The following is a 23983-nucleotide window of genomic DNA, read 5'->3' as shown; positions in this document are numbered from 1 at the left end:
ATGTTACCAACGAAACAATCCACCGAGACCTCAAGATACCTACAGTCAAAGATGAAATACACAAGTCCAGAAGCAGATATAACACAAGAGTCAACAACCACCACAATCCACTAGTCACCCAACTACTGGACACGACGGACCAGATCCGCAGACTAAAAAGAAAATACCCACTAGATTAAATCCTTAGTCCTACTAGAATCAACAATATAAAGCTATTATAATCCATGTCATTGTATCACGCCAAATTAAGTTACTGAAAATTCTCAACGAGAATTGATTGTAAATATTCTAATAAATAAAAAAAAAAAATTTTTATGATCATTGTTTCTAGGATTTTGAAACTTGTTATTTTGTCGTTTTGGATTGTTTTAAACTTCAGAGGGTTTTTTATGAGAATTGCCGTTCCTCCTCCTTGGGTAGCGTTTGGTCTATCGTGTCTTATTATAGAGTAGTTTTTGAAATGTACTTTGTGTCTTTTGTTCAATTTTATTTCTGAGATAAGTACGATATCGGAGATTTCTTTCTTTATTAGGGTTAGCATACTATATCTTTTTTGGTTTGAAATTAGAGAAAGGCGCTAACCACTGCGCTGCCGTCGTCCGACACTAGTTAGTGTCGAGTGGTGGTATTTGGCTTGTCGTGTGCCGCCACAGGGTAATTCTCGTAAAAAAACGAACAGGGAGGGAGAGGGACGGGTTCCACGCCATCCTAGGTGGTCATAGAGGCCGACACGCCGAGGAAGATCTGAACCTCAGACTTGCACGACGGCCTAGGGGATAGCGTTGAGAAGGGTAGTCCCTCCCAATGCCCGAACTAATTAAATGTAAATTGAGTTACGTATTACCATATACATAACGAATTATGTATTAAGTGGTGAATATTCGCTTTAAATTTCGCTTCTGCATAAAAGAAAAAGATTTTATTAAGCTAATATATTTCAAGGCAAAAAAAATAAGATATAATGATATATTAATTATGATTAAAGAATTATATAGAATAAAAAAGTTAAAATTCCATTGTTCTATATACTCATACAATTTTAAAAAGAAAATTAAAATATTTGTGGAAATTTTAAATATTAAACTTCTACTTGACCTATGGAAGGTAATAGTCATATGTACTTACAATATTCATTTTAAATTTTGTTTTCGCATAAAACAGATTTTATTCCACTACACTGAAATATTTCAAAGGGAAGGGGTATGATGATATATTAAATACCGTTACAAATAGAATTATACAAATTTTAGAAGGAACAATCCAAAATAATGTAATTGTCAACATTTTGGTAACTTTCTAGTAACTTTTAGAACACAGATAAGCAAGCGCCTGCACCTGCGCCAGTGCATGATTTGATCTGTATTTCTTTTTTTATCACAGTGTATACGATCATTGTCTGTATTGTATTTTGCGATGGTGATATTGTTAACATGGTTCGCTTTTTTTCACAGTTTATACAAACAAGTTTATCAAATATGAAATTAAAGACGTAATATTCATCATCACGTGATCGCAATCACAATTCAAGATGATATGGACCGGCATTCTGTATATTCCAGCTATAATCGCACTTTTCTATTGGAATAAGTTATTATGGTGCTACTTTTTTGGTTTACTAACCATATCTTGCTTCTTTTTGGGATGTTTGATTGTCATATTCATCAACATTGCTCTTTCTCTGAAACATCACACTACTGCAACAACTTCAAAAACAATTGCAGAAATGGATGCCTTTCATAATCTGTTGATGGTTTGTTTTATATTATTAATATCATATTTTTCATAACGATAATTATTGAACATACATGATATTTCATTTTTACTATTATAAAATGTTAAATTTTCATTTTTAATGATAGAGAAAAAACATTCATAATCTATGTATTATGAAAATAAAACTTCTTTGTCAAATTAATTTTGATATCAATATCAAAAGATCAAGAAATTATTGATAAAGATAATAAACAATAGAAAAACTTGTATATTATCTATGTTTGTTTCTCGTCAAAAATGTTATTTCTTTTTCATTATCATTTTATAATTTTATAGTTTGTAGATTTTGTGTAGCTTTAATTTTTTTATGTATATGTTTTACTTCAGTCAAAGGCTTATAACAACTAGTCTATATTTTGTGTAATAGATTTTATTAGAGTTCATATTCCATATTTTATGATATTATTCTATCAAAATAGTTTTCTTATTTTGTAAAGCTTTGTATTTTTTACTATACTAAGACTTATATTTATACAAATATATATATAAATATATTTAAAAATATCTGATTATTTTTACTTCAATGTTCATTAATTTTTTAATTGAATTTTAAAATATTATTTAAACATTATTAACTTAAATATATATAAATGTAAATATATTAATTATTTAAAAAATTATTGATTATTTCAGAAGGGGTATGTAGCTAAAACTGAAAATACTAAGAAACACGTCAGATATCCATTGGTTTTTACTCGTATGGTGGACGGAGCTTTGCAGAATTTATTGGACTTAATTTTTCAAGACTTTGTTGGTCTTTGGTTAAACGAATTGGCTTTTAATTCTGAACAAATAATTGACAATATGAAGCAAGACATATGGGGTGCAATTCAAACTCTTCATGATCGTTTATCAAAAGTAGATCATACAAAACTAGTTGTTTGTAGTATAGTAAATAAAATTACATTCCATTTTGAAAAAATTAGACTTGCTCAAACAGCTTCGTGAGTTTAACTATATTTTTTAAATTATTATATATTATTTATTATATCAATTTTTTAAATCTTATATATATATATATATATATATATAATACAGACATTCTGCTTTGTTAAATAATTCTTTTTAAAAAGATTTTGTATTTTCTACAGAACACAAGGTGAAGATCCAGTATTTATTTTATCTACACACTTAATGTCACCTACAGCTGAACTAGACTATTTGAAGAAGGTCAGTGAATTGTATATCTTATTTTTGTTGCCACCTTGTTATTCTCTTGCTCCAATGAAATATTTATTGAGAGAAATTCTTACATGCAAAAGTAAGTATATGAAACCATTATTTAATTATGGACATATACATAATATATATTTGATCTACATTTTATGACATTTTATCTTCTTTATTCCTTCAGTACTAAAACCAGCAATAGACTTAATAACAAATCCAGACTATATCAATCAGAAAATTTTATCATATATCGATCAACAACAACTTGCAGAAGCAATGCACAGAAAAACTTATGAGTATGCTGAATCATTTGAGGACTTCATTCGTATGATCAAAAGTTCTAAAGATCTAGAGGTTTTAAAGCATATCAGATATAATATTGTTACTGAAATTATGCAAGCTACAACAATACAAAATATTAAAAGAGCACAAGGTTTAGATTCAGATACTAATGCATTTGGAAAGTCTGATGCCATTCAAGCTCAAAAATTGACGAGGTATATCAGTCAACTAACATATGCTAAAAATACGTGTGAATGTCACATGCAATCATTAGGATGGAATGGATATCCTGTTCAGGTTATAAAATCACTTTTGTTTTATAAACAATAGTAACAATTATATTTAAGGACAATATTTTATAGGCTAGTGATGTTACTGATGCAGCAGTGGTTACAGAAGAAAGAATTTTGCCATTACAATATATTTTAGACAATGTGATAGGTAGACGATACCTTTCTCAATTTCTCGAACAAGTTGCCAGTCAGGATTTGATTGGGTATTGGGCAGCTGTACAAGAATTACGCAATGCAGATAAATCTAATTGGCATCAATTGGGAGCTGAAATCTTTTACACTTATATAACATCTCCAACTGCTGAAATAAAAGTTGACAGAGCTATTCGTAAGAAAATGGAAAGCTTTTTGTTAGGTGATATAGGGCCAAATGTGTTTTACGAAGTTCAAGATAATGTTGTTAAAATTTTGGAAGAAAAGTATTATCCTTCTTTTATGGTTAGTGATCAATATAAAAATATGCAAGAAGCATTGCTTAATGAAAGAGTAGATGGTTAGTCTAAAAATTTCATTATAAAAATATAATTATATTAAAAATTAAATCAGTCATCATTAATGTAAAAGTAATTTTTAGACTTAGTGGAGGACCGACATATAGGAAATGGAACATTATCAGAAAATATATCTTTATTCGTTGGAGAACATTCAAACTATGCTCGCAGTAAATTGGACCAATTACAAGAAAAATTAAATAATAAAATGCAAGCTTTACAAGCATTAAAATCTTCGTTAAAACCAGAAAGTAAGGTTCTAAACTTTTTGGCCAAAGAAGTTGAATGGTTACAAAGTGAAAAAAAGCAATTAGAAGCCCATTTGACTCATACAGAAATGTGGGCAGAACATTTGGGTCATTGGAGAGCAGAAGTGCAAAGTGCAGAAGTAAAAACAAAATTCAAGCTATTATAATTTAAATAGAGAATGTTTTTCGTTATTTAGTTTTAACTAAAAATATAATGGTTAAACAGGTACCAGATAATGGAGAATCTCCACAGTTTGTTTTAGTTGTCCATATGACAGAAGGTGAAGACAACACTGAAAGTATATATAGTGGTTGGGTCGTACTAAGAAAATTACAAGATTTCCAAGATCTTCACAGAAAACTTCGCCAATTGTGTTCTAATGTGAAAAATTTAGATTTACCTTCGCAACCTTTAAAGTTTTTTGGAAAATCTGATAAGAATACTTTGGACAAAGCTAAAATTCAAATACAAAAATATTTAAATGTAAAATTCTTAAATGTTATTAATGTAGTAAAGCATTGTTTAGATAATCGTCTTAACTGTTAACGTTCTTAGTTTGTTTTAGAAGATGAAAAATTGAATCAGAGCGAGGCTTTATATACATTCCTTAGTCCAAGTTCAGAACATTTAAAATATGCTCCTCCTTCTCCTAAAAAATCTCGATTCTCTTTATCGACATTATTTAAAACGTAGGTAGCTATATTATTTAAGACGCCTAGAACTAAAGGGATGCAAGTGACACTTTTCTGATATAAAGGAAATCGAGTTTGAAATTCAAATGTGTTACAAAAATTAAACATGAAGCCTCTATAAAAATTACGTTATATTTAATTCTTAACATCAGGATCATATGCACAAATTTCCAACAAATTTCATCTTTTAGCTTATGAGTTATTGAATATATGGGAAATAATATTATTTATTTAGTAGTCTAGATACTTTTATACAAGGTTGAATTACTTAAATTGTTCACAACATTACATTTAACGATTTACCTAACTATTTTTTTTTTTTTTTTTTTAAGTACAAAATTTGAAAAATGTCACGTGCATTCCTTTAGTTCGAAATTCATTTGATAATAACTGTATATTTGTTATAAAAGTATAATTTCTTTAAATTACAACTTGTTTTAGATCTAACAACAACAATGAATTGCGTGATAAGGAAGAGGAAGAAGATTATTCATTGCTATTAGATGATACAGATAGTGGTCGATCAGCCACGGATGGAATTTTTAATGTTAATAAAGATGCAATAGCAGAACCTCTTTATACACTTTTAGGTGAAATTTTCGATCTACGAGGAGTATTTCGATGGCTTCGACGATCTTTAATTACCTTCGTTCAAATTACCTATGGCCGAACTATAAACAGGTTTGTTTTTAGTTTTAAACGTAAACACACATTGAACAAAAGGATAATGCATTACAGAGCTAATTAAACTTATAGATGAAAGAGTTTTCTTCACTTCAAATATTTTATCAGGCTACAATATAACAAAATTTTATTTATTTTGCTTTAATGATCCCTGTCATATCTCAATCGAATTCAAATCTTATATTTAAATCTATCCTTAATTAAAATGATTATTGTGATACATTATTAGGTCAGAAAGCAGTGTTGTTATTAGAATTGTCCTTTGATCGACATTTTAACGGTTGAAATAAAATATCAGTATCCCTTGCATTCAGTGTGCACTAAATAAAATTAAAAAATATTCCTTTTATAATAAAAGCATAAAGTATAATATAATAAATATAATTATCAGGCAAATCAGAGATACTATTGCATGGGTGTTCTCAGAGCCAATGCTTCATTACTATATACAATTGTTTACGAAATCATGGTGGCCAAATGGTCATTTAGTTTTTGAAGCAACTTTTCGTACAGACGAAGAAAAACTAAAAACGAGAGGCGAAGCACGAAGACAGTTCTTAAATAACATTCCTGATGTCTTAACAAATTTAGTAGGAGCACAAAGTGCACAACGTGGTGCAATAAAAATATTTGATTCTTTACAGAATGTGAATTTAAATAAACAATTATTTTATGTAAGTTATTCTTAAGTAAAAAAGACGAACTACATCGTGTTAATTATATTCTATTCACTTTTTCTACTTACAGGATATCTTTGAAGTTCTAATGTACGAAGTATTTCCGGAGTTTAAACGAAAACAATAAACTTTGCTTGAAATTATAATTTTTTTATATTATTCAACTAATTATTGTATTTTACATCGTTATACAAAGAAGAATTATGTACATTACGTATATATTTTATTTAAGTCGAATAAGTATTTTATTTGTATGAAGTGATATGGTATATGTAAGCGTCAATAAAATATTAAAAATCTTTATAGTAAGAAAAAACACTTTGAACTTTTGAACTCTATCTTGAAATTAAATAGTACCTTAAAAAAAATTTATATTACATAGAAATAATATAAATTATTTTTTAATAATTATAATCTGTAAAACATTGCGTCTGTATAAGATGAAGCTCATTATTTGCAATGGTCTTCAATATGATTTATCAAAATCTAAACTTTTTGTTTATTCAAATAATTAATTCTGATAATATCAAATTTAAAAAATATTAATAAACTGTACAAATTTATACTGAAATATATAAATATTTATATAGGGTTTTGAATAGTGGCTATTGCAAAACAGATTGATTATACTTTACAAATCAATATAATATACATATTTATTCATATATCTTTATTTCAGCATATTTTAAATATCTTTATAGAATGTATACACAATGTAAACAATTTTTTATATATAATTTTCTTCCATGCATTAAAAAATTCCGAGTATAATTTCATGAAACACGATCCATGTATATCTTAAACGTAAATTGATTCTTTTATAATAAAGTCATTTCATAAGTCATGTCATTTCAATATTTGCCATTTGAGATTCTTTTAAACACATAGATATATATTTTACGGAAATACATAGTAATTTGACTAGCTCCACAAAAAATATACACCTCAATAATATGTACAATTCAAAATCTCAAATATGATCAATTTTTCTCAAATTCAAATAATAATAAAAAAACAAGAAAAGAAAAAAAGTAAAGAACAAATATTGCAGGAAAGCTAAATTTTGCAACAATTAATTACAATTAAGTACCCAATATTTAAAGTATTAACTTAAAGAGAATTGATAAAGAAACAGCAAGAAACTATATTTATTATACTATTTTTATTTTTTTTATATTATTTTATAGTAGTAATAATTTGTTTTTGATAGATTAACTTTTCCCTTAGAAAAATTAAAATTTGCCATCATTTATTAGCTGAATTATCACTAGAAATAATTTTCGCATAAAAGGAATAGTTAATTTCAATAATTCACTTAGATTAATATAATTTTATGATCAACAATTCAATAAACAATCTTGAGACAACAAATCTTGAGATACAAAAATTAGGAAATTAAACAGTAATTTTCTACAATTTTTTAGATTTGCATATTTTAGTATAAATCTTAATTGAATAACATCTTAAATATAAAATTGCACAGTTAATAAAAAGATAACTATAACTGAAATAAATAATACAGCTTCTTTTTAACAAAAGGAAGAATAATTTATAAAATAAGCAAGTGAAATGTAAAATCATATACAGCATAATATACCGTAAATTGAAAAATCAAAAGAAAAAGAAAAACAAGCTATTGCTTTTTAATTTCCTAAGTACAAAAATGACATTACTTATGTGATGACTTAACATTCAAATGGAGAATGCAGTGATTTGTGTAATTATTAAAAATATAATCTAAAGATATAGATTACTTAAATGTAGGTTGAAAAGGGACTAGTTTTTATATTAATTGATATTATTGTTCTATATGAGAATATTAATCATTCTCTTTCCATGAACTATAAATTGTTTATAAAGCATGTAATTATTTATCTTTATTACTACCATAAATTTTTAACCAAAACTTACATTAATGAATTGATAAATATATGCATATTTTGGTTATCAATCTTCATAGACAAATTAAAATACATGGATAAAAAAATATATAATATAAATATTTATTCACAGAAGAAACAAAGATATATTCTTAAATATTAACATTATAAATACAAAGTCTGATAAAAAAAAGTGGCTCCATGAACATAAATGAATATATCTTAAAATCCTATTATAAATAACATTTGCATAACAATATATATAATAAAAATGAAAAAATTTATATTAAAATGTACACAACATTCTAAACTTTGCGATATAATATGAATATACGTAATATTATAATGACATTTGATCTTTCATTTGGGAAAGACATTGTACATAATAATACAATGCAAAATATTTTCAGATTTATCTGTCATAAATATATCAAGAACATTAAAACTTATTAAAAGCATAAAAATTATAATATTAATTGTCGTAAAATTTGTCATTAATATGAACAAAGTTTTTTAATATTTATTTGTAATCAATATATCATCAATGTATATAATATATCAAAAATATAAAAACTAGAGCATTCATTAAGTACATGTTTCCCAATTTAATAAGGTCGAAGAGATTCAAAAATAAATTCCATAAACATTTTGTTACATATTAATAAACAGATATTCCAATTGAAAATTATGTAAAGAGGATAATTAAATGAAAATGTTTGTTTCAAAGAAATCGACATAAAATTAAAATAACTTCTATAACTAACATTTATGATATATAAGTATTTTTTATCAAACCTTGTATGTTATATGGAAAGTAGAAATTGTTATAACGTAATGGTATAAAAGTAACAATATACCATAGCGTAACATTGATATTGAAGGAAAAAAAAAACAAATTATTGGCATGTTATAAATATATATAAATATACAGTATCTAGTATTTAAACATGTAATATAAATACTGTTATGTCTTTAATGGCATCGACTAGAATTACTTTAAAAATATTATTAAAAATGACGAGAATTTTTATTACTCATGAAAATTGATGAAAATAATGTAATCCTGAATCTGTAAGAACTTTATCGACTATTATAACAATTTATAAAATCCCTTTTTACAGAAATCGCGTGTAAATTAATAAATAATACCTTCATGTACATATAATGAATATGTCTTAATTTTACATGAAATTAAAGAATGTATTTCCCTTTAAATTGTATAGGACTTTTAAATGACACATGATATTTTTGACTAGTTGGATCCCTTTTTCTATTGCAAGAAGTATACACGTTACCAAAATGTATACCAAACTCCATTTACTTGGCAGTGAACTCGGGCCAATAATTTACATAATAACGATGTGTTAAACCTTCAAATAGCCTATCCAGCCACATTGGTAAACCATCCAAAAGATTGTCCTGGCATAAAACATTATTTCCACCCTGTAATATAAAAGTTTGTAAATACAAAGAACAGTTCAATTTCTAGAATATAAATAATACAAAAATTTTTTGAAAAAGAAATTGATTTTAATATCATATATTTTTAAATATTACTGTATTATATTAATTATCGCAACTCAACAATAGGAGATGAGAGATATAAAAAGCATACCTCTTCTTCAGAAGCATCAGATTCATTGGAACTATTAAAACCTATAAATGCGCCAGCTTCTGCATCATCTGTTCTTCGAGTTAACTGCTTTGTCATTCGTTCTATTCTCTATACATGAAAATATCATACATGTATATAAAAATTATCATCTTTAAATACATGATTTAAAATATTGAGTTGGCAACTAAGTGATTGCGGATTTTGTCATTAGATGGTTATACAGTCATATATACATATATAAAACATATATACCTTAGAACCTTTGCCTTTAGTACATTCTGGATGTTTGGCATGGTACATACAAAAATATTTACGATGCCCATTTAGAGACAATACAGTGCCAACACAATTCTTGGCATTTATGTTTAGTTCTTTCTGTTCTGGCAAGGTGAGAGATAACAGTTTTTTATACCACTCTAACCCTCTTTCGAGAGACAAATGTCCAAACATAAGAGTTTTATTTTTTCTGTAATAATACCAATTACTTTTTGTTTTTATATTACAATTATAATATATTTTTATTAATATATTGAATTTACCTATAAGGCCACACAGCTTTATGAAAAGCTGGTAATAATTTTAATCTACTTTGAACGTCGACTAATAATATAATGGTTCTACAACCTGGTTTTAATAATCGAACTAAACCATTGTATTTCTCTGCCCGCAATTCGTGTAATCGCAATTGTGGCTGTGACGGCGTTGGTTTATTATTATCCTTACATTGAGCACGTTCAGCTTGAATACTTGCTTCCTCTAATTTTCTGTATAATTTTAAAAACCAATATAATCAAATGGATTTTATTTTCAATATTTTTTTAAAGAATTCAAACTAATATAAAGATTCGAAACGGAATTTACATAAATTAAATATAAAATGAGAATGATGTTGAAATATAAAAAATCGAAATTTTGAATCTTCTAAACTAAGTAAAACCTCATTTTAATGTGATGTTACTTACGCTAGATATGACATCCCATACCCCGCAACACCAATTAACATTAAAGTAGCAATTACTGATACTAAAGGCAATATTTGCTCCTTAGTAAGACTATCAGAAATATAATCTACAGCTAATAACGCTTTTCCAATAAGTTTGTCTACAGTACCCTGTACAAAATTACATTTAAAATTAATTTTAAATTGTGATGTAAGATAGGAGGTTAATCTTGGTCTCTTTTGAGCAAAAACTAGAATGCATACCTGTGCATGTTCATCTGCTAGTTCTCCTACAACTGCGGCATATGGCAAAGCTTCCGATGCACGTAATAATCTTTGTATGGTTTGTTCTAAGTTGCGACGTGTTTCGTTCCACTGAGTTTCATCTTGAGCAGCTTCAATCCAACCAGTAGGTAACCATTCATATTTCAAATGATTCGCGTCCCTTCTCCAAATAATGACAATATGTAATAAAGGCTCTAAAGGACTACCTTCTCCCGTTGATAATGCTGATACAAATTCTGGTTGTGTATCCTTAAATACGTACGTATATCGTACCCTTTCAGTACTGTAAATTAAACACGGTAAAATAAAATAATCGTGTATATTGAAATTATTTCAGAAAAAATTGTGTGTATAACTTTATAATTTATTGTTTATTAGTTAATACATTTGAAAGTTTAATCCAAAACTTTCCTCTCTAGTAATTTTGTATAAATTGAGTAATATAAATATCTATAATTTCAAATTTATTGAAGTAATTAAATCACATAACGCATTATGTGTATATTAAATGAGTAAATATTGGTGAGTTATAAGTCATAATAAACCATAATTAAAAAATATTAATCAAATCATTCATGATAGAAAATAGTAAAATCATAATAAATGCGATTTAACCTGTAATAAGAATGAAACATTTTAAAATTCACATATATTTGAAGCATTGTTACCTGTAAGATGATTCTAAAGCTGCTTGTCTAAATTTATGCCTAGCTAAATCATGAAGAGGACTATTTTGTTGTGATATTAAAACTGCACATAATCGTTTTTGAGGTCTTAACCACTCAGGTGGACAAACTGAGTCTAGCATTGCTTGATTTGAAAGTCTTGGTAGAGCAAGGAATTTATTATTTGAAATAACATTGTGCATTGTGTCACTTGATATATCTTTCATACTGACAGATGCCATAGGTTTCTCAGAATTTTCATTAAATAACAATAAAGTATCCAAGTCCACAGAAATTTTATATTTCATTACAATAAGTTCAGTATCTAATTTTCCCGTCTACAAAGAATATTGTAATTAAAATAATTGAAAAATTACATAATTCAATAAGTGAAGTAAAAATAAAGTGTACCTGAACAAAACCAAATGCAACACGGTCTCTATAATAAAATGCAATGAATAGATATCGTAATCTCACAGATTCTTTCTTATCAAATATTAAAGCTCGAATTCGATTATCTATCCATCCTGAGAGGAACTTATCTACATTATTTTTATTTATATTAGGTATTAATTTATATGGAAATTTGTTTCGTAAGAAGTCTGTAAAAGGAATAAACAATTTGATTCTATCACACTACAAAGTAGAAATATGAAGTATATTATATAATACATACCAACAATCTTTTGGATACTAAAAAGAGATTCTTTATATACACTTGTACGGCCATCTATTGTAACAACAAGACATGGTAGCGAATGAATTCCTAGTTTCCTTGCTAAAGCAGACTCTTTTTCAGCATGTGCAGTTGCTAAACCAAGACCCAGAGGTTCTAACTCATCAATCAAACGTCGCCATATTGGTTCTACTTGTGAACATGCAAAACACCAGTCCGAATAAAATAATATCAGATAAGGTGTATGTAAAGTTTTTGGTACTATTATATTTTCAAATGATCTGCAAAAATCATTCATATTTAAAATATTTATAATATAATAATATTGATTTGCTCAGAAAGTTCATTGTGTTTTTGAAATTCGAATCTGGTTATAGAACATATAAAATAGCAAAATATATAATATTGGATTGAAATAGATATTTCTAGCTGAAAATTAAATGCAGCAATTACTAAGAATACTTCTAATAAATGGCAAAATGTCATTATGAAAATATATAGATTGCTTAATAAAATTTTAATTCTATTACCATGAAATCTTTTTAAATTTTGTTATTGCTTCCCAAACAATACAATACAACCCATGTATATATGTATTAGACACTTTTTAACAAAATGATACAAACCGATATGTGATGCTCATCTTATAAAAAAGTGAAATGTCTCGATTTTGATAATGATATTTGAAGTTTCTGGCAAGTAGTTCTTCCAATGGATCAAACACATTGTTAAAGTGACTATTGTCTCTTCGTTGCCTAGAAATACTTTCTTCTGTAATTCCATGATTATCAAATTTCCTTCTTCTTTCTGGATCTGTTAAAATCTAGAAACAAGAAAATTTCTAGTGAAAGGAGATGATAAATTACGTTATATATTTTATTGGTATTAATTTTACCTCATAAGCTTTAGTAATTTCCACAAATTTGTTTTCTGCACCTGGGTGATTGGTTTTATCTGGATGCCTAAGGAAATAAATTTTATTTGGAAAAATAAATTCAATTCATTGTATTTGCACTGTAATCCAAGGTACAAAAATAAGAAATCATTTGAAATTATTTATCTATGCTTTTTGATCATATATCACTCATTTGCTACAATAATGACATAAATCAAAATTTACAGTTTTTGAGTCATTAATATATAAGAAACAGTTGTGTTGTTTTAAGGATGAATGTGAATTTATTAAACTGAATGAGAATATTATAATATTTTTATACAAATTGATCTGCTTATTACAACAATCTGTGATTTTAATACAATGTTCTTACAAAATTATAACGATTCAAGACATTCAAACTTCTTTTCCCTGAATTTTTTATTTTTGAGTTATTTTATATTGTTGCAGCAAATGAACGATATACTTAAGTAATTGGCATACTTTAGTACAATGTCAATGAAGCCTATAATTCTAAATATAAAATAGCTTATTTTTGTTAATAGCAAACACCTTCAGTATATTCAAATGGTTTCTAAAATATAAAAAAATAAGAACGAATATTAATCTTCATAAAATAATAATGAAATAATAGAAAATCCTATACGTACCATTCTTTGACAAGATTTTTGTACGCTTTTCTAATTTCTTGTAAGGTCGCACGTTTGTGAACACCTAATATTTTATACGGATTTCCCAATGACTCACTTGCACTGACCGTCGACAATAGGTGGGTTGTTACGATAAAAATCACAATAAAAAATGAGAACCTCATTAATAATTCTATATCAATCGCTTTCCTATTACTATTATTTGATCGTTTGGCTACTGACTCAGAGGTTCTTAAAAAATTAATCGATAACATTATTTGTGACGCAGTTTTAACATGAATGTATATCTAGTTGATTCACAGCACTTAACATCGAGTCTGCATCGATTAAAACTATCCTTTCTTCGTCTTGCAATATTTAACGAACATGTTCAAATCACGAATTTTTTTCTTATCTTTGCACCGGAAACTCTGTCATTGCAATTTTATAGTGATGTTTCTCGACAACCATGTTGTCAAATGGAATATACACAGTGGACACTAAATCTTAGGCTTAGAATGCTCTAATAGGATAGGACAGTATCGATTACGAGATGGCGTTAAAATACATTTTCAATTTTCACTTTTTCTATGTTTATCTTCTCTTATATCTTAAAAAGTAAAATAAAAGTTCATATTTTTATTATATTATTTAGATGATAGACATATTACTCAAATAGAAACTGTTCCTCACATAAATTACAGTACAAAGAAATTTATTTTACTAAATTATGAGCACATTCTAGTATCTTGTAATTTACTCTTATTTTAAATTAAAATTACATTTCTATGTGTTATTTGTTCTCATTGAAAAGAATTAATAGTAAATTAGAAAAAAAATAATTATATATTTTTGGTTACATAAATTATTAATTAATCTTATTATGCTATTTTATTGTATATAAAATTATATTTATGATGGACACTTTATTTAGTGATATTTTGTTACTAAAAAATATAACAAATTATCAAACTATTTAGTGATTTATTTTTAAATCTAATAACTAAAGCTCCGTTGGCGCCACTTTCTCTCTCTTTTAAAAATTTATAAAAATAGATCAGTTTCCAATTAAATTACCCAGTTTATAGAACAAATCGATTACTTGTCGTCAAAGAAAACACATTTTAAATCTAGCTAATGTGTGCAATTATAAGGAAATATTTTCTGTCATAACTTATATCAAAATATAACAGCATATACATATTCCTTATATTTCTACATACTCTGTTGTTTGAACGAGATGTGAACTACTTAATTATATTGGTTTCGTCGTCTTCTATCATATTACACGTTCATATGTATTATTAAGAAAAATATAAAAGAAATACTGAATCCCTATAATATTAATTTTTACGAATAAATCAATGTCTCAATATTACTATTTTTCGATGGTCATAGACTGTAACGTGTGACATAACATCTAATATTATAGATCTACTTTAATATAGAAAAATGGCTACTTGGGCTGAAGATGAAATTGGACGAAAATGGGATCGGTGTTTTACTGACGCTATATTTAAGTTTGGTAATTATAATTCAATAATTGACTCTTACTGGACATTAAAATAATAAAAGATCGAATTTATTTATTATAATAATAATGATATCTTCATAGGAGGAGGAATTCTACTTGGAGGAGTATTCTCTCTATTTTTTTTCAAACGTAAGTCTTAAATCACTTAATACCTTTTTTTAACAAAAGAATTCTCACAATTTTCTAATATTAATAAAAATTTACATTTAATATTATAATGGATTTAATTTGTTTTTGTTTAAATAAATACGTAACTTTTAGAAGTTAACTTCAAATCTTGACTGAAAAATATAAGTAATATAATATTATATGTTCAAATTTCATATAATTTTACATTTTTACACAATTATTTCTTTCGCTTTCAAATTTTAGGTAATAAAAGTTGTTTCGTTACATACATGATATAGGTTAGGTTCTACGATATTTCCAATCTGAAATCTTAATAAGATATTATTATTAGGTATCTGTCAACTTATTAATTAGACAGTTTACTATTATGTTGTTCAGAAAATTCGTAATGAAAATTAAGAAAGATTTAATTAGAAGTAGACTTTTTACCATCTACAACATCACAAATCTTTATTGAAAAATTATTTGACATTTTTTGTAGTAAATTTCAAATTCATTAAACATTCAGTTTAAGAAATTCGAATAGCTTTTGCAGGCTTCTGAAGTATTTAATTTTTTGTCTATATCTTTGATATAGACAAAAACAATATTGTACTTCTATAAATGAGGCAGATAAAGATGAATATTTCAGCTACTATGTAAGATTTCTTGGATATACGAAATTTAACATTTTTTACTAAAAAAAAGTATGAATTATTAATGAATATTCGTTGTCTCTTCCTTATTCTCTTTAGTGCCCAATTAAGAGCAGTATTTGTTTGAAAATTTCATTTAATAGAAAAGAAGAAAAATACAAACTTTTTGAACAATTCAATAATCGAAAAATGTCATGGTTTAATCATATATATTATTATTATGTATTTATTATTAATATTTTAACAAATATATGAATATATGTGTATTACAAAATAATATAACTATTAATTTTCTTTTAGGAAGAAAGTGGCCTATTATAACTGGTGGAGGCTTTGGATTAGGTATGGCATATGCTAATTGTCAAGAAGATTTGAATTCCACGATAAGACGACAAAAATCCAGGGAATGTAGTAAACCAGATAAAGAAAAACCAGCTGAAGAGAAGAAAAGTTCTTAGCAAGCATCCTATGAAAAAAATTGTTATGCTGTTACCAGACAACATACAATATACCAATAAACTAGTTGAACTTGTATTATAGTGTCATACAAAATAAATTCTTTCGTAACTTTAAATTAACATATTTTAAAAATGTGAAATATACATGTTTATTATTTACTTTACTATCATTAGCATTTAAAAATAAATATTCAAATGACTATAAATAAAATATTTATTTTGTATATTCGGTATTTTTAATGTTTTTAATATATCAACTATTTTTATAAAGAAAAATCGAAACATTTTAAAACTATAAAAATAGTTACAAAACAATAATTTATGATATCAATGATATTTTGCTATACAAAGTTAAATATGTAAATTTCATATTTATATTATTCATAAAAATCATTTTTGTTTCCAAACATTATTTTATAAAGACTATGCTTTTTATGTAGTACAGCACTTTCTAAATATTAAAAATATATATTATAAAATATTTATTCACACATATCGGCATATTTAAGATAACAGAAAAATTTAATTTTGCAATGCTTATTTCAAAATGTTTCTGTAACTATATAATACATTGATATCGTTTATAGTATTGTATTAATATTTATATATAATTATGTAATTTGAACAAATATGCAAATTTTATTTATGAAATCGTTAAATTGTTGAGCTCAGGTAGAATAAGAGATAAAACTTTTTTTTATCATAATTACATATTTCCATACCTACATGCACAAATAAAAGTTACTAGGTTAGTAACTTATTTGTAAAGCGTGTGGCTTCATGATTTGGTTTCGCTTATTCAATCGTTATTTTTGGAAATGCCATAGTCATTAACTTGTACTTTTTAGTCCTACTAAATAAAATGAACAAAACAAATGTATTTGTAAGAAATTAACGAAGAAAATAGGTTTACACATTGTTCTATTTTTAGAAATTTTCATTCGATACATTTCGATACATAAAACAGGATTTCTTAAAGGATGGACTTTGCTCAAATCTAAATAGATCTAAGATCTAAGTAACATGGGTATCTGTTAATACGTACTGAAAGCATCTTGTCACCAATTTTTAAATAACCACGTGTACTATAGGAAAGTCTGTGTGACCTTTTTTAATACAAGAAAGAAGAATTACTTTGGTTCGAGTGAAATTGGAATAAAATGTTAACTGCTGCTGCGAATTCGTTATCGAATAACGGTGGTTCTTACAGCAATGATAGACCGTCGAGCACAGCAGACCCAGAACTTGCAACTGATCCCGCTTCAGGTGGATTTTTTCACTCGGATTATAAAAAGTAAATATTTCAATGTGAAAATATGCTTTATTTGTAAAAATATGTTTACATATATTTGAACTTTTACTCAAATGTAATAAAGAAATTTGACATACTTTCCAATTAGAAGCTTTACATATTGTTTTTAAATGTAATGTTATGTTGCATTATTTTTATTTTTTTATTTGGAGTATCTTAATTTTATGTCGTAATTTTAAAGCTATAGAGAAATAGCATTTATATTTTACTGTCTATATTTTTAATTAAAAATTTAAAATATTGTGAGTGATGATAATTTTATTTATTTGTTTAGATTTATTATTTTAGTTATTATTATATTATATTATTTATTACGTTAATTATTATTTATAAATATATTTATTTAATATATTGCTTTTTATCTTAACAGTGACGCTAGTACATTTTTATACTTAATCTTTATACTATATATTTGAAAATTAAATAATAATAAATATGTTATGTTATTTATTGTACAATATATTATTAAGTATGTTAATAAAAAATATGTAATTATGTATATTAAAGGAATATTTTTATAGACATGAAGATTTGAAACAAATGTTGGATAGTAATAAGGATGGACTTAAATTAGAGGCTATGAAGCGTATAATTGGGGTAATAAATCAATTATATTTATCTAATCATTTATCTAGATTTTTCTTGAAATCTTTCGCTAAGAAGTCTATGAAATATACTTAAATAAAAATACATAATAATACATTTTAGAAAATTAACCTGTTCAAGATTGATAATATATGGTATATGTTAAAAAATTATTAAAAATGTACATACAATATGAAATAGTAGAAAGAAGTGCATATCTAAAAATTGAGATTAATGTTAATGTAGCCTTTGAATAGGTTAATATTCATTAAGATATTTCATTCCTTAATTTAATTTATTATTTTTATTACAAATAATTACCACAAATTATTTTTTCAGATGATAGCAAAGGGACGAGATGCATCAGAGTTATTCCCAGCTGTAGTAAAAAATGTTGTATCAAAAAATATTGAAGTGAAAAAATTAGTTTATGTTTATTTGGTCCGTTATGCTGAAGATCAACAAGATCTTGCACTTTTATCTATTTCTACATTTCAACGAGCATTAAAAGATCCTAATCAATTAATAAGAGCAAGTGCTTTAAGAGTACTTTCAAGTATAAGAGTTTCTATGATAGTGCCTATAGTAATGCTTGCTATCAAGGATTCAGCCAGTGATATGTCACCATATGTACGAAAAACTGCAGCACATGCTATTCCTAAACTTTATTCACTAGATTCTGAGCAAAAAGAGGAATTAATAGGTGTTTTAGAAAAGTTACTATCAGATAAAACAACTCTTGTTGTGGGTTCTGCAGCAATGGCATTTGAAGAGGTTTGTCCCGAAAGAATAGATTTGATACATAAAAATTATAGAAAGCTCTGTAACTTATTAGTAGATGTCGATGAATGGGGTCAAGTTGTTATAGTCAACATGCTTACAAGATATGCAAGAACACAATTCATTAACCCTAATGTAGATGTGCGTATAATTTTCCAAAATCATGGACAATTTATACATGCAAGATTTATATCATATGAAATTAATTTTTGTAGAGCATAGAAGATGATGAAAATCGCCCGTTTTATGATTCTGATTCTGATTCGTCTAATACAAAGAAACCAAAATTAACAATAGATCCAGATCATCGATTATTATTGCGAAATACAAAACCTCTTTTGCAAAGTAGAAATGCTTCTGTAGTAATGGCAGTATCTCAATTGTATCACCACACTGCTCCACGAAGTGAAGTAATGATTGCTGCCAAAGCATTAATTAGATTATTAAGAGGACACAGAGAAGTTCAGAGCATAGTTCTCCACTGCATTGCTAACATATCAATTGCCAGAAAGGTAATATAATTATTGTAAAATGATTTTTAGACACATAGCAAATTTAATACAGAAATTTTTTTATAGTAGAAGTTTGATACAATCTATAATTTTTATTGTTTTTGCACAGGGAATGTTTGAACCCTTCCTTAAGTCATTTTTTGTGAGAACTTCAGATCCTACTCATATAAAACTTCTGAAATTAGATATTTTGACCAATTTAGCAACTGAAACTAGTATCGGAGTTATACTAAGAGAATTTCAAACTTACATCTCTAGTAGTGATAAAGAATTTGTTGGGGCTAGTATACAAGCAATTGGGAGATGTGCAAGTAATATAAAAGAAGTGACTGATACATGTTTGAACGGATTAGTTTCATTATTGAGTAATCGAGATGGTAAGTACTTATAAGCAATTAAATAGTTAATCTATCTCTGTCACGTTAGTTTCGAACGTTTCTTTAACCCTGTATAAAATATGAAATTAGATTACAATATATAATACTTATAATATAGCTACTTATTACAAAAAGTAAAATATAATTTGTTATCCAGAGGCTGTCGTAGCAGAAAGCGTTGTTGTTATAAAGAAGCTGTTACAAACTCAACCAAACGAACATAAAAATATAATTGCTCATATGGCAAAATTAATGGATTTCATAACTATACCACAAGCCAGAGCATCTATTTTGTGGCTCTTAGGAGAATATTCAGATAGAGTACCTAAGATAGCACCGGATGTGCTTAGAAAAATGGCTAAAAATTTTGTAAATGAACAAGATATTGTAAAACTCCAAATATTAAATTTGGCTGTAAAGCTGTGTCTAAATAATCCTATTCAAACCAAGCCATTTTGTCAATACGTTTTCCAACTTGCGAAATACGATCAAAATTACGATATTAGAGATCGTGCACGTTTCTTGAGACGTTTTATTTTTGACGAAGATGGTCATGAGAAAAATCTTCCACAGCTTGCAAAAAGAATATTTCTAGCTCCAAAACCTGCACCAACTCTAACATCTAGGTTCAAAAATTCTGAATATCAGTTAGGAACATTGTCACATTATTTAGATATGCCATGTGCTGGTTATCGTTCTTTGCCACCCTTCCCTGATGTAGCGCCTGATCCATCCGTAAGAGACGTTGCAAGTGGCACTACTAGAGATGCAAGAGATGAATATTATAGAAAAGAGAAGAAAGACAAAAAGGGAAAAGAAAAAGAAAAACCCTTTTATAGTGATGAAGAAAGTGTTCAAGCAGATGGTATGTTTTGAATTACTGCAGTTGTAAACAAGATTTTACTCAAGTACTAATTTAAATAGCCTTATTTAGATTTTATATGGGCATATTAATTTTTAGAATTAAATAATGAAAATGACTCTTCAGATACTTCAACAACTGATTCTTCAGATGAGGGGAGTGACTCATCTGAGTATATATCAGAATCTGGTAAATCTGAGAATGATAGTGAGAAAAAGAAATCTACGAAGGTATCTGATGAGTCGAATAGCGAGTCTGAAAGTGAAGAATCAGATTCTGAAGAATCATCTGAGAATTCTCAGGAAAGTGAAGAGGAAAAGTATAGGGCTTCAAATCAAGAAGCAACAGAAAAACCAAAAAGCAACATTGATCTCCTTTTAGATTTAGATGATGGTAAATATGATCGTGTTTAACTATACTACTAGTGGTTTAACAGAGAGAGAACTTAAAAATTATAACAAATATAATTTATCAGTTCATTCAAAACTTTATTTGTTAATTTCAGTGATCCCAATGACACCGGTTATGCCATTAAGCACAGGTAGTCTTCTTACTCCTATCAATTTGAATATTACAAATGATGTCAGAGAAATTTCAGCCTCATTTATTTCCATAAAGAAATCTGAATTATTAAATACTATTACGGGACATGGCTTAAAAATTGAATATAGATTTACTAGATCGCAGCACTTAGTAAGTGCTTATTTAGTTACTATTGAATTAACATTTTCCAATGAAAGTAGCGAACCTGTTAAAGAAATACAAATAGGAGTAAAGGTAAATTTATATAATCTACAACAATTAAATCATCAGTTTTTAATATTTGCTAACTGATATATAATATTTATATATAAGTACTATAAAGCAATTTGTTTCATTAATAGAATTTACCAAAAGGAATGGTTATACATGATTTTATGCGAATACCACTATTAGAAGTAAATTCAAATTTGTCCACAACATTGGGAATCAATTTTAACGATTCCACACAACCAGCGCATTTTAATATTGACTTTGCAATTGGAGATGACATGTATTCCTGCCCAGTTACTATTAAAGCTCCAATTGGAGAAATAATAAGAGCCGTGTTCTTGCCAGAAAATATGTTTACATGTGAAAAAACTAAATTGAAGGGTATGAATGAACATGTTGCAAAAGTGCAATATTTTGGGAATAAGAAAACTATATCCCAAAAAGTTTTTGAGACTGCGAATGTTGCAATGATATCTAGCAGTGATGAAGAGATAAGGTAAAAGAACATTAAATTAATAATTCGGATTATTAATTATTCGGGCAATTTTTTAAAATGTTATTGAATAAAATATTACAAATTTTATTATAATTTTTGTTACTTATGTTATAAATTTACAAATTTATGATATAAATATTTAAAATATTACAAAATTACTTTATGTAATATGTCGAAAATGAAATTTTGTTTAAAAAGATTTTTATTTTGCAGATTTGCCGCCCATACATTAGCATCAAAGTCCTTAGTATTAGTAACAATAAAAGTGATAGGTAATGAATGTTTGGAAATCTGTGTTAACTGCGAAAAGATGGTAATAGGTTCTATCTTGTTAACTGAATTAAAAAGTAATTTAAAGATGAACTAATTATTTTTTATTTATATTCATAAATTAAATATATACCGAATTTATTTACAATACTTGTATAAAATAAATATAAGACTTATGATAATTAAGTGTATATATATGTTTAATTCCACATGGATATATAGTAATTAAATATATAAATTTAAATATAATATATTTGTTATGAAATCATTAGATTTTTATAAGAAACTGAGATTATTGTTTGCTACTACTTGTTTGGTAAAATATATATACACATATATATGTATATATCAATTTTATAAATCACGCTAAATTACTCGTTAAGTTAATTACCTCATAATGTCATACTTATACCCTCCCAAAAAAGTATAAAGTGTTAAAGTTGAACAATCAAATTTTATATTTATTAAGTTATAAAGATGATTCATAGCGAAAATTAAGAGAGATTTAACTAAAATCAGACTTTATGCTATGTATAATTTCATGAGTGTTTTCTTAAAAAATAATTTGTTTCTTTTAATGAGTTTCTTTAAATAGTTTTTGTGAGCTTGCAAAGTATAATACTGTTCTTTCCACGTAAAATAAAAAAATATAAAATTTATAAATAATAATCTTTTTCATTCTATTTTAACAAATTAATGAAAACTTTCAATGTTTTCAAACAATAAACAGATAGAATAAAATAATGAAAGAAACGACACGAAATGATTTTTTTGTATATTATTATATATCAAAATTCACTATTATTTTGATGAATATTTTTTTATAACTTTTTACAAAATATTTACGAACCTGTGCTTATTTAATACTTCGACTATAGTTCCGAATGGTACTGGCATAGGGCTTATGGCTTATATCATACTAATTTACATAATATGGACTTATGAGCCCTAGTGGCCGACCAACGCGAAATTTGAGGGGCTGAACTTCAAATATAAAATTTTAGCTTCGGACGTTTATTAGTTTACAAGAATAATAATAAAAAGCTTCTGGTATTATTCATCCAATTCTGTTTATACAGATGTTACTAAATAATCGTTTTCGCATCGTCGCTGACTATCGAGTACCTGATGATATCAGTATCTATAGGGTGTCCAGCATTGATATATTGGGTGTATTTCGGTTTTACTATAATTTTAAAATTTTTGAAGATATTTTGTATAATATAAAAAGTAATTTTTTTCATTATTATTAACTAACACGTGTTTTTGTACACTTTCCAAGAACATAATTTTCATGAAAAAATTTGTTATAATATGTACTACATATTAGGATAATAGAAAATATAAGATTATTAGCATACAGAATTCTGTTTTCTTATTGTAT

General features: G+C 26.5%; 4 protein-coding genes and 1 long non-coding RNA gene across 8 annotated transcripts; 3 read left to right on the top strand and 2 right to left on the bottom strand.

Annotated features, from left to right (window-relative positions):
- The first annotated feature begins 1322 nt into the window (after positions 1 to 1322).
- On the top strand, positions 1323 to 6627 carry LOC100646959 (sorting nexin-25). 3 transcript variants are annotated; one of them, XM_012314422.3, is made up of 11 exons: positions 1323 to 1750; positions 2407 to 2717; positions 2865 to 3034; positions 3128 to 3522; positions 3588 to 4011; positions 4093 to 4397; positions 4511 to 4741; positions 4814 to 4947; positions 5392 to 5631; positions 6026 to 6308; positions 6382 to 6627. In XM_012314422.3, exons 1-11 carry the CDS (start codon positions 1529 to 1531, stop codon positions 6436 to 6438), a joined length of 2772 nt encoding a protein of 923 aa, XP_012169812.1. In that variant the 5' UTR covers positions 1323 to 1528; the 3' UTR covers positions 6439 to 6627. The 3 variants fall into 3 exon arrangements, with proteins under 3 accessions (XP_012169812.1, XP_003399411.1, XP_020721354.1); XM_003399363.4 differs by having other exon boundaries at positions 1324 to 1750; positions 4484 to 4741; XM_020865695.2 differs by lacking the exon at positions 6026 to 6308 and having other exon boundaries at positions 1324 to 1750; positions 4484 to 4741.
- LOC100647075 (dnaJ homolog subfamily C member 16) lies at positions 6382 to 14409 on the bottom strand. The gene is made up of 12 exons (XM_003399364.4): positions 13918 to 14409; positions 13268 to 13334; positions 12999 to 13195; positions 12373 to 12653; positions 12108 to 12298; positions 11700 to 12034; positions 11011 to 11314; positions 10769 to 10917; positions 10346 to 10570; positions 10059 to 10272; positions 9807 to 9914; positions 6382 to 9634 (listed from the first exon to the last, which is right to left on the bottom strand). Exons 1-12 carry the CDS (start codon positions 14169 to 14171, stop codon positions 9509 to 9511), a joined length of 2451 nt encoding a protein of 816 aa, XP_003399412.2. The 5' UTR covers positions 14172 to 14409; the 3' UTR covers positions 6382 to 9508.
- Positions 14410 to 15097: 688 nt separating this feature from the next.
- Positions 15098 to 16768, top strand: LOC105666301 (MICOS complex subunit Mic10). The gene is made up of 3 exons (XM_012314419.3): positions 15098 to 15421; positions 15512 to 15559; positions 16495 to 16768. The coding sequence occupies exons 1-3, from the start codon at positions 15349 to 15351 to the stop codon at positions 16650 to 16652; spliced, it is 279 nt and encodes a 92-aa protein (XP_012169809.1). The 5' UTR covers positions 15098 to 15348; the 3' UTR covers positions 16653 to 16768.
- Positions 16769 to 17467: 699 nt separating this feature from the next.
- On the bottom strand, positions 17468 to 17836 carry LOC125386004. The gene is made up of 2 exons (XR_007225806.1): positions 17698 to 17836; positions 17468 to 17505 (listed from the first exon to the last, which is right to left on the bottom strand). It is a non-coding gene; the product is annotated as an uncharacterized LOC125386004 (long non-coding RNA).
- Positions 17813 to 23852, top strand: LOC100646839 (AP-3 complex subunit beta-2). 2 transcript variants are annotated; one of them, XM_012314421.3, is made up of 10 exons: positions 17813 to 17946; positions 18486 to 18561; positions 18889 to 19470; positions 19545 to 19841; positions 19951 to 20218; positions 20376 to 21083; positions 21207 to 21473; positions 21586 to 21857; positions 21965 to 22329; positions 22543 to 23852. In XM_012314421.3, the coding sequence occupies exons 1-10, from the start codon at positions 17813 to 17815 to the stop codon at positions 22694 to 22696; spliced, it is 3123 nt and encodes a 1040-aa protein (XP_012169811.1). In that variant the 3' UTR covers positions 22697 to 23852. The 2 variants fall into 2 exon arrangements, with proteins under 2 accessions (XP_012169811.1, XP_012169810.1); XM_012314420.3 differs by having other exon boundaries at positions 21180 to 21473.
- Positions 23853 to 23983: the final 131 nt, after the last annotated feature.

This window comes from Bombus terrestris, chromosome 11 (assembly GCF_910591885.1).
Source record: "Bombus terrestris chromosome 11, iyBomTerr1.2, whole genome shotgun sequence".
NCBI lineage: Eukaryota > Metazoa > Arthropoda > Insecta > Hymenoptera > Apidae > Bombus > Bombus terrestris.
Note: the sequence above shows the minus strand (reverse complement) of the source record. Positions and strands in the feature narration are given on the sequence as shown.

Bases quoted from the DNA above. Each gene is read 5' to 3' on its own strand.
- LOC100646839 (XM_012314420.3), top strand. From the start codon at position 17,813: ATGTTAACTGCTGCTGCGAATTCGTTATCGAATAACGGTGGTTCTTAC. The intron at 18,562-18,888 runs GTAATAAATCAA...TTATTTTTTCAG, and splicing joins CTATGAAGCGTATAATTGGG to ATGATAGCAAAGGGACGAGA. The intron at 20,219-20,375 runs GTAAGTACTTAT...TTTGTTATCCAG, and splicing joins ATTATTGAGTAATCGAGATG to AGGCTGTCGTAGCAGAAAGC.
- LOC100647075 (XM_003399364.4), bottom strand. From the start codon at position 14,171: ATGTTATCGATTAATTTTTTAAGAACCTCTGAGTCAGTAGCCAAACGA. The intron at 9,915-10,058 runs GTATATATGTTT...TTTCATGTATAG, and splicing joins CTAAAGGCAAAGGTTCTAAG to AGAATAGAACGAATGACAAA. The intron at 9,635-9,806 runs GTATGCTTTTTA...TTTATATTACAG, and splicing joins CTGATGCTTCTGAAGAAGAG to GGTGGAAATAATGTTTTATG.
- LOC105666301 (XM_012314419.3), top strand. From the start codon at position 15,349: ATGGCTACTTGGGCTGAAGATGAAATTGGACGAAAATGGGATCGGTGT. The intron at 15,422-15,511 runs GTAATTATAATT...ATATCTTCATAG, and splicing joins TGACGCTATATTTAAGTTTG to GAGGAGGAATTCTACTTGGA. The intron at 15,560-16,494 runs GTAAGTCTTAAA...ATTTTCTTTTAG, and splicing joins CTCTCTATTTTTTTTCAAAC to GAAGAAAGTGGCCTATTATA.
- LOC100646959 (XM_003399363.4), top strand. From the start codon at position 1,529: ATGATATGGACCGGCATTCTGTATATTCCAGCTATAATCGCACTTTTC. The intron at 2,718-2,864 runs GTGAGTTTAACT...TATTTTCTACAG, and splicing joins AGACTTGCTCAAACAGCTTC to AACACAAGGTGAAGATCCAG. The intron at 4,012-4,092 runs GTTAGTCTAAAA...AGTAATTTTTAG, and splicing joins GCTTAATGAAAGAGTAGATG to ACTTAGTGGAGGACCGACAT.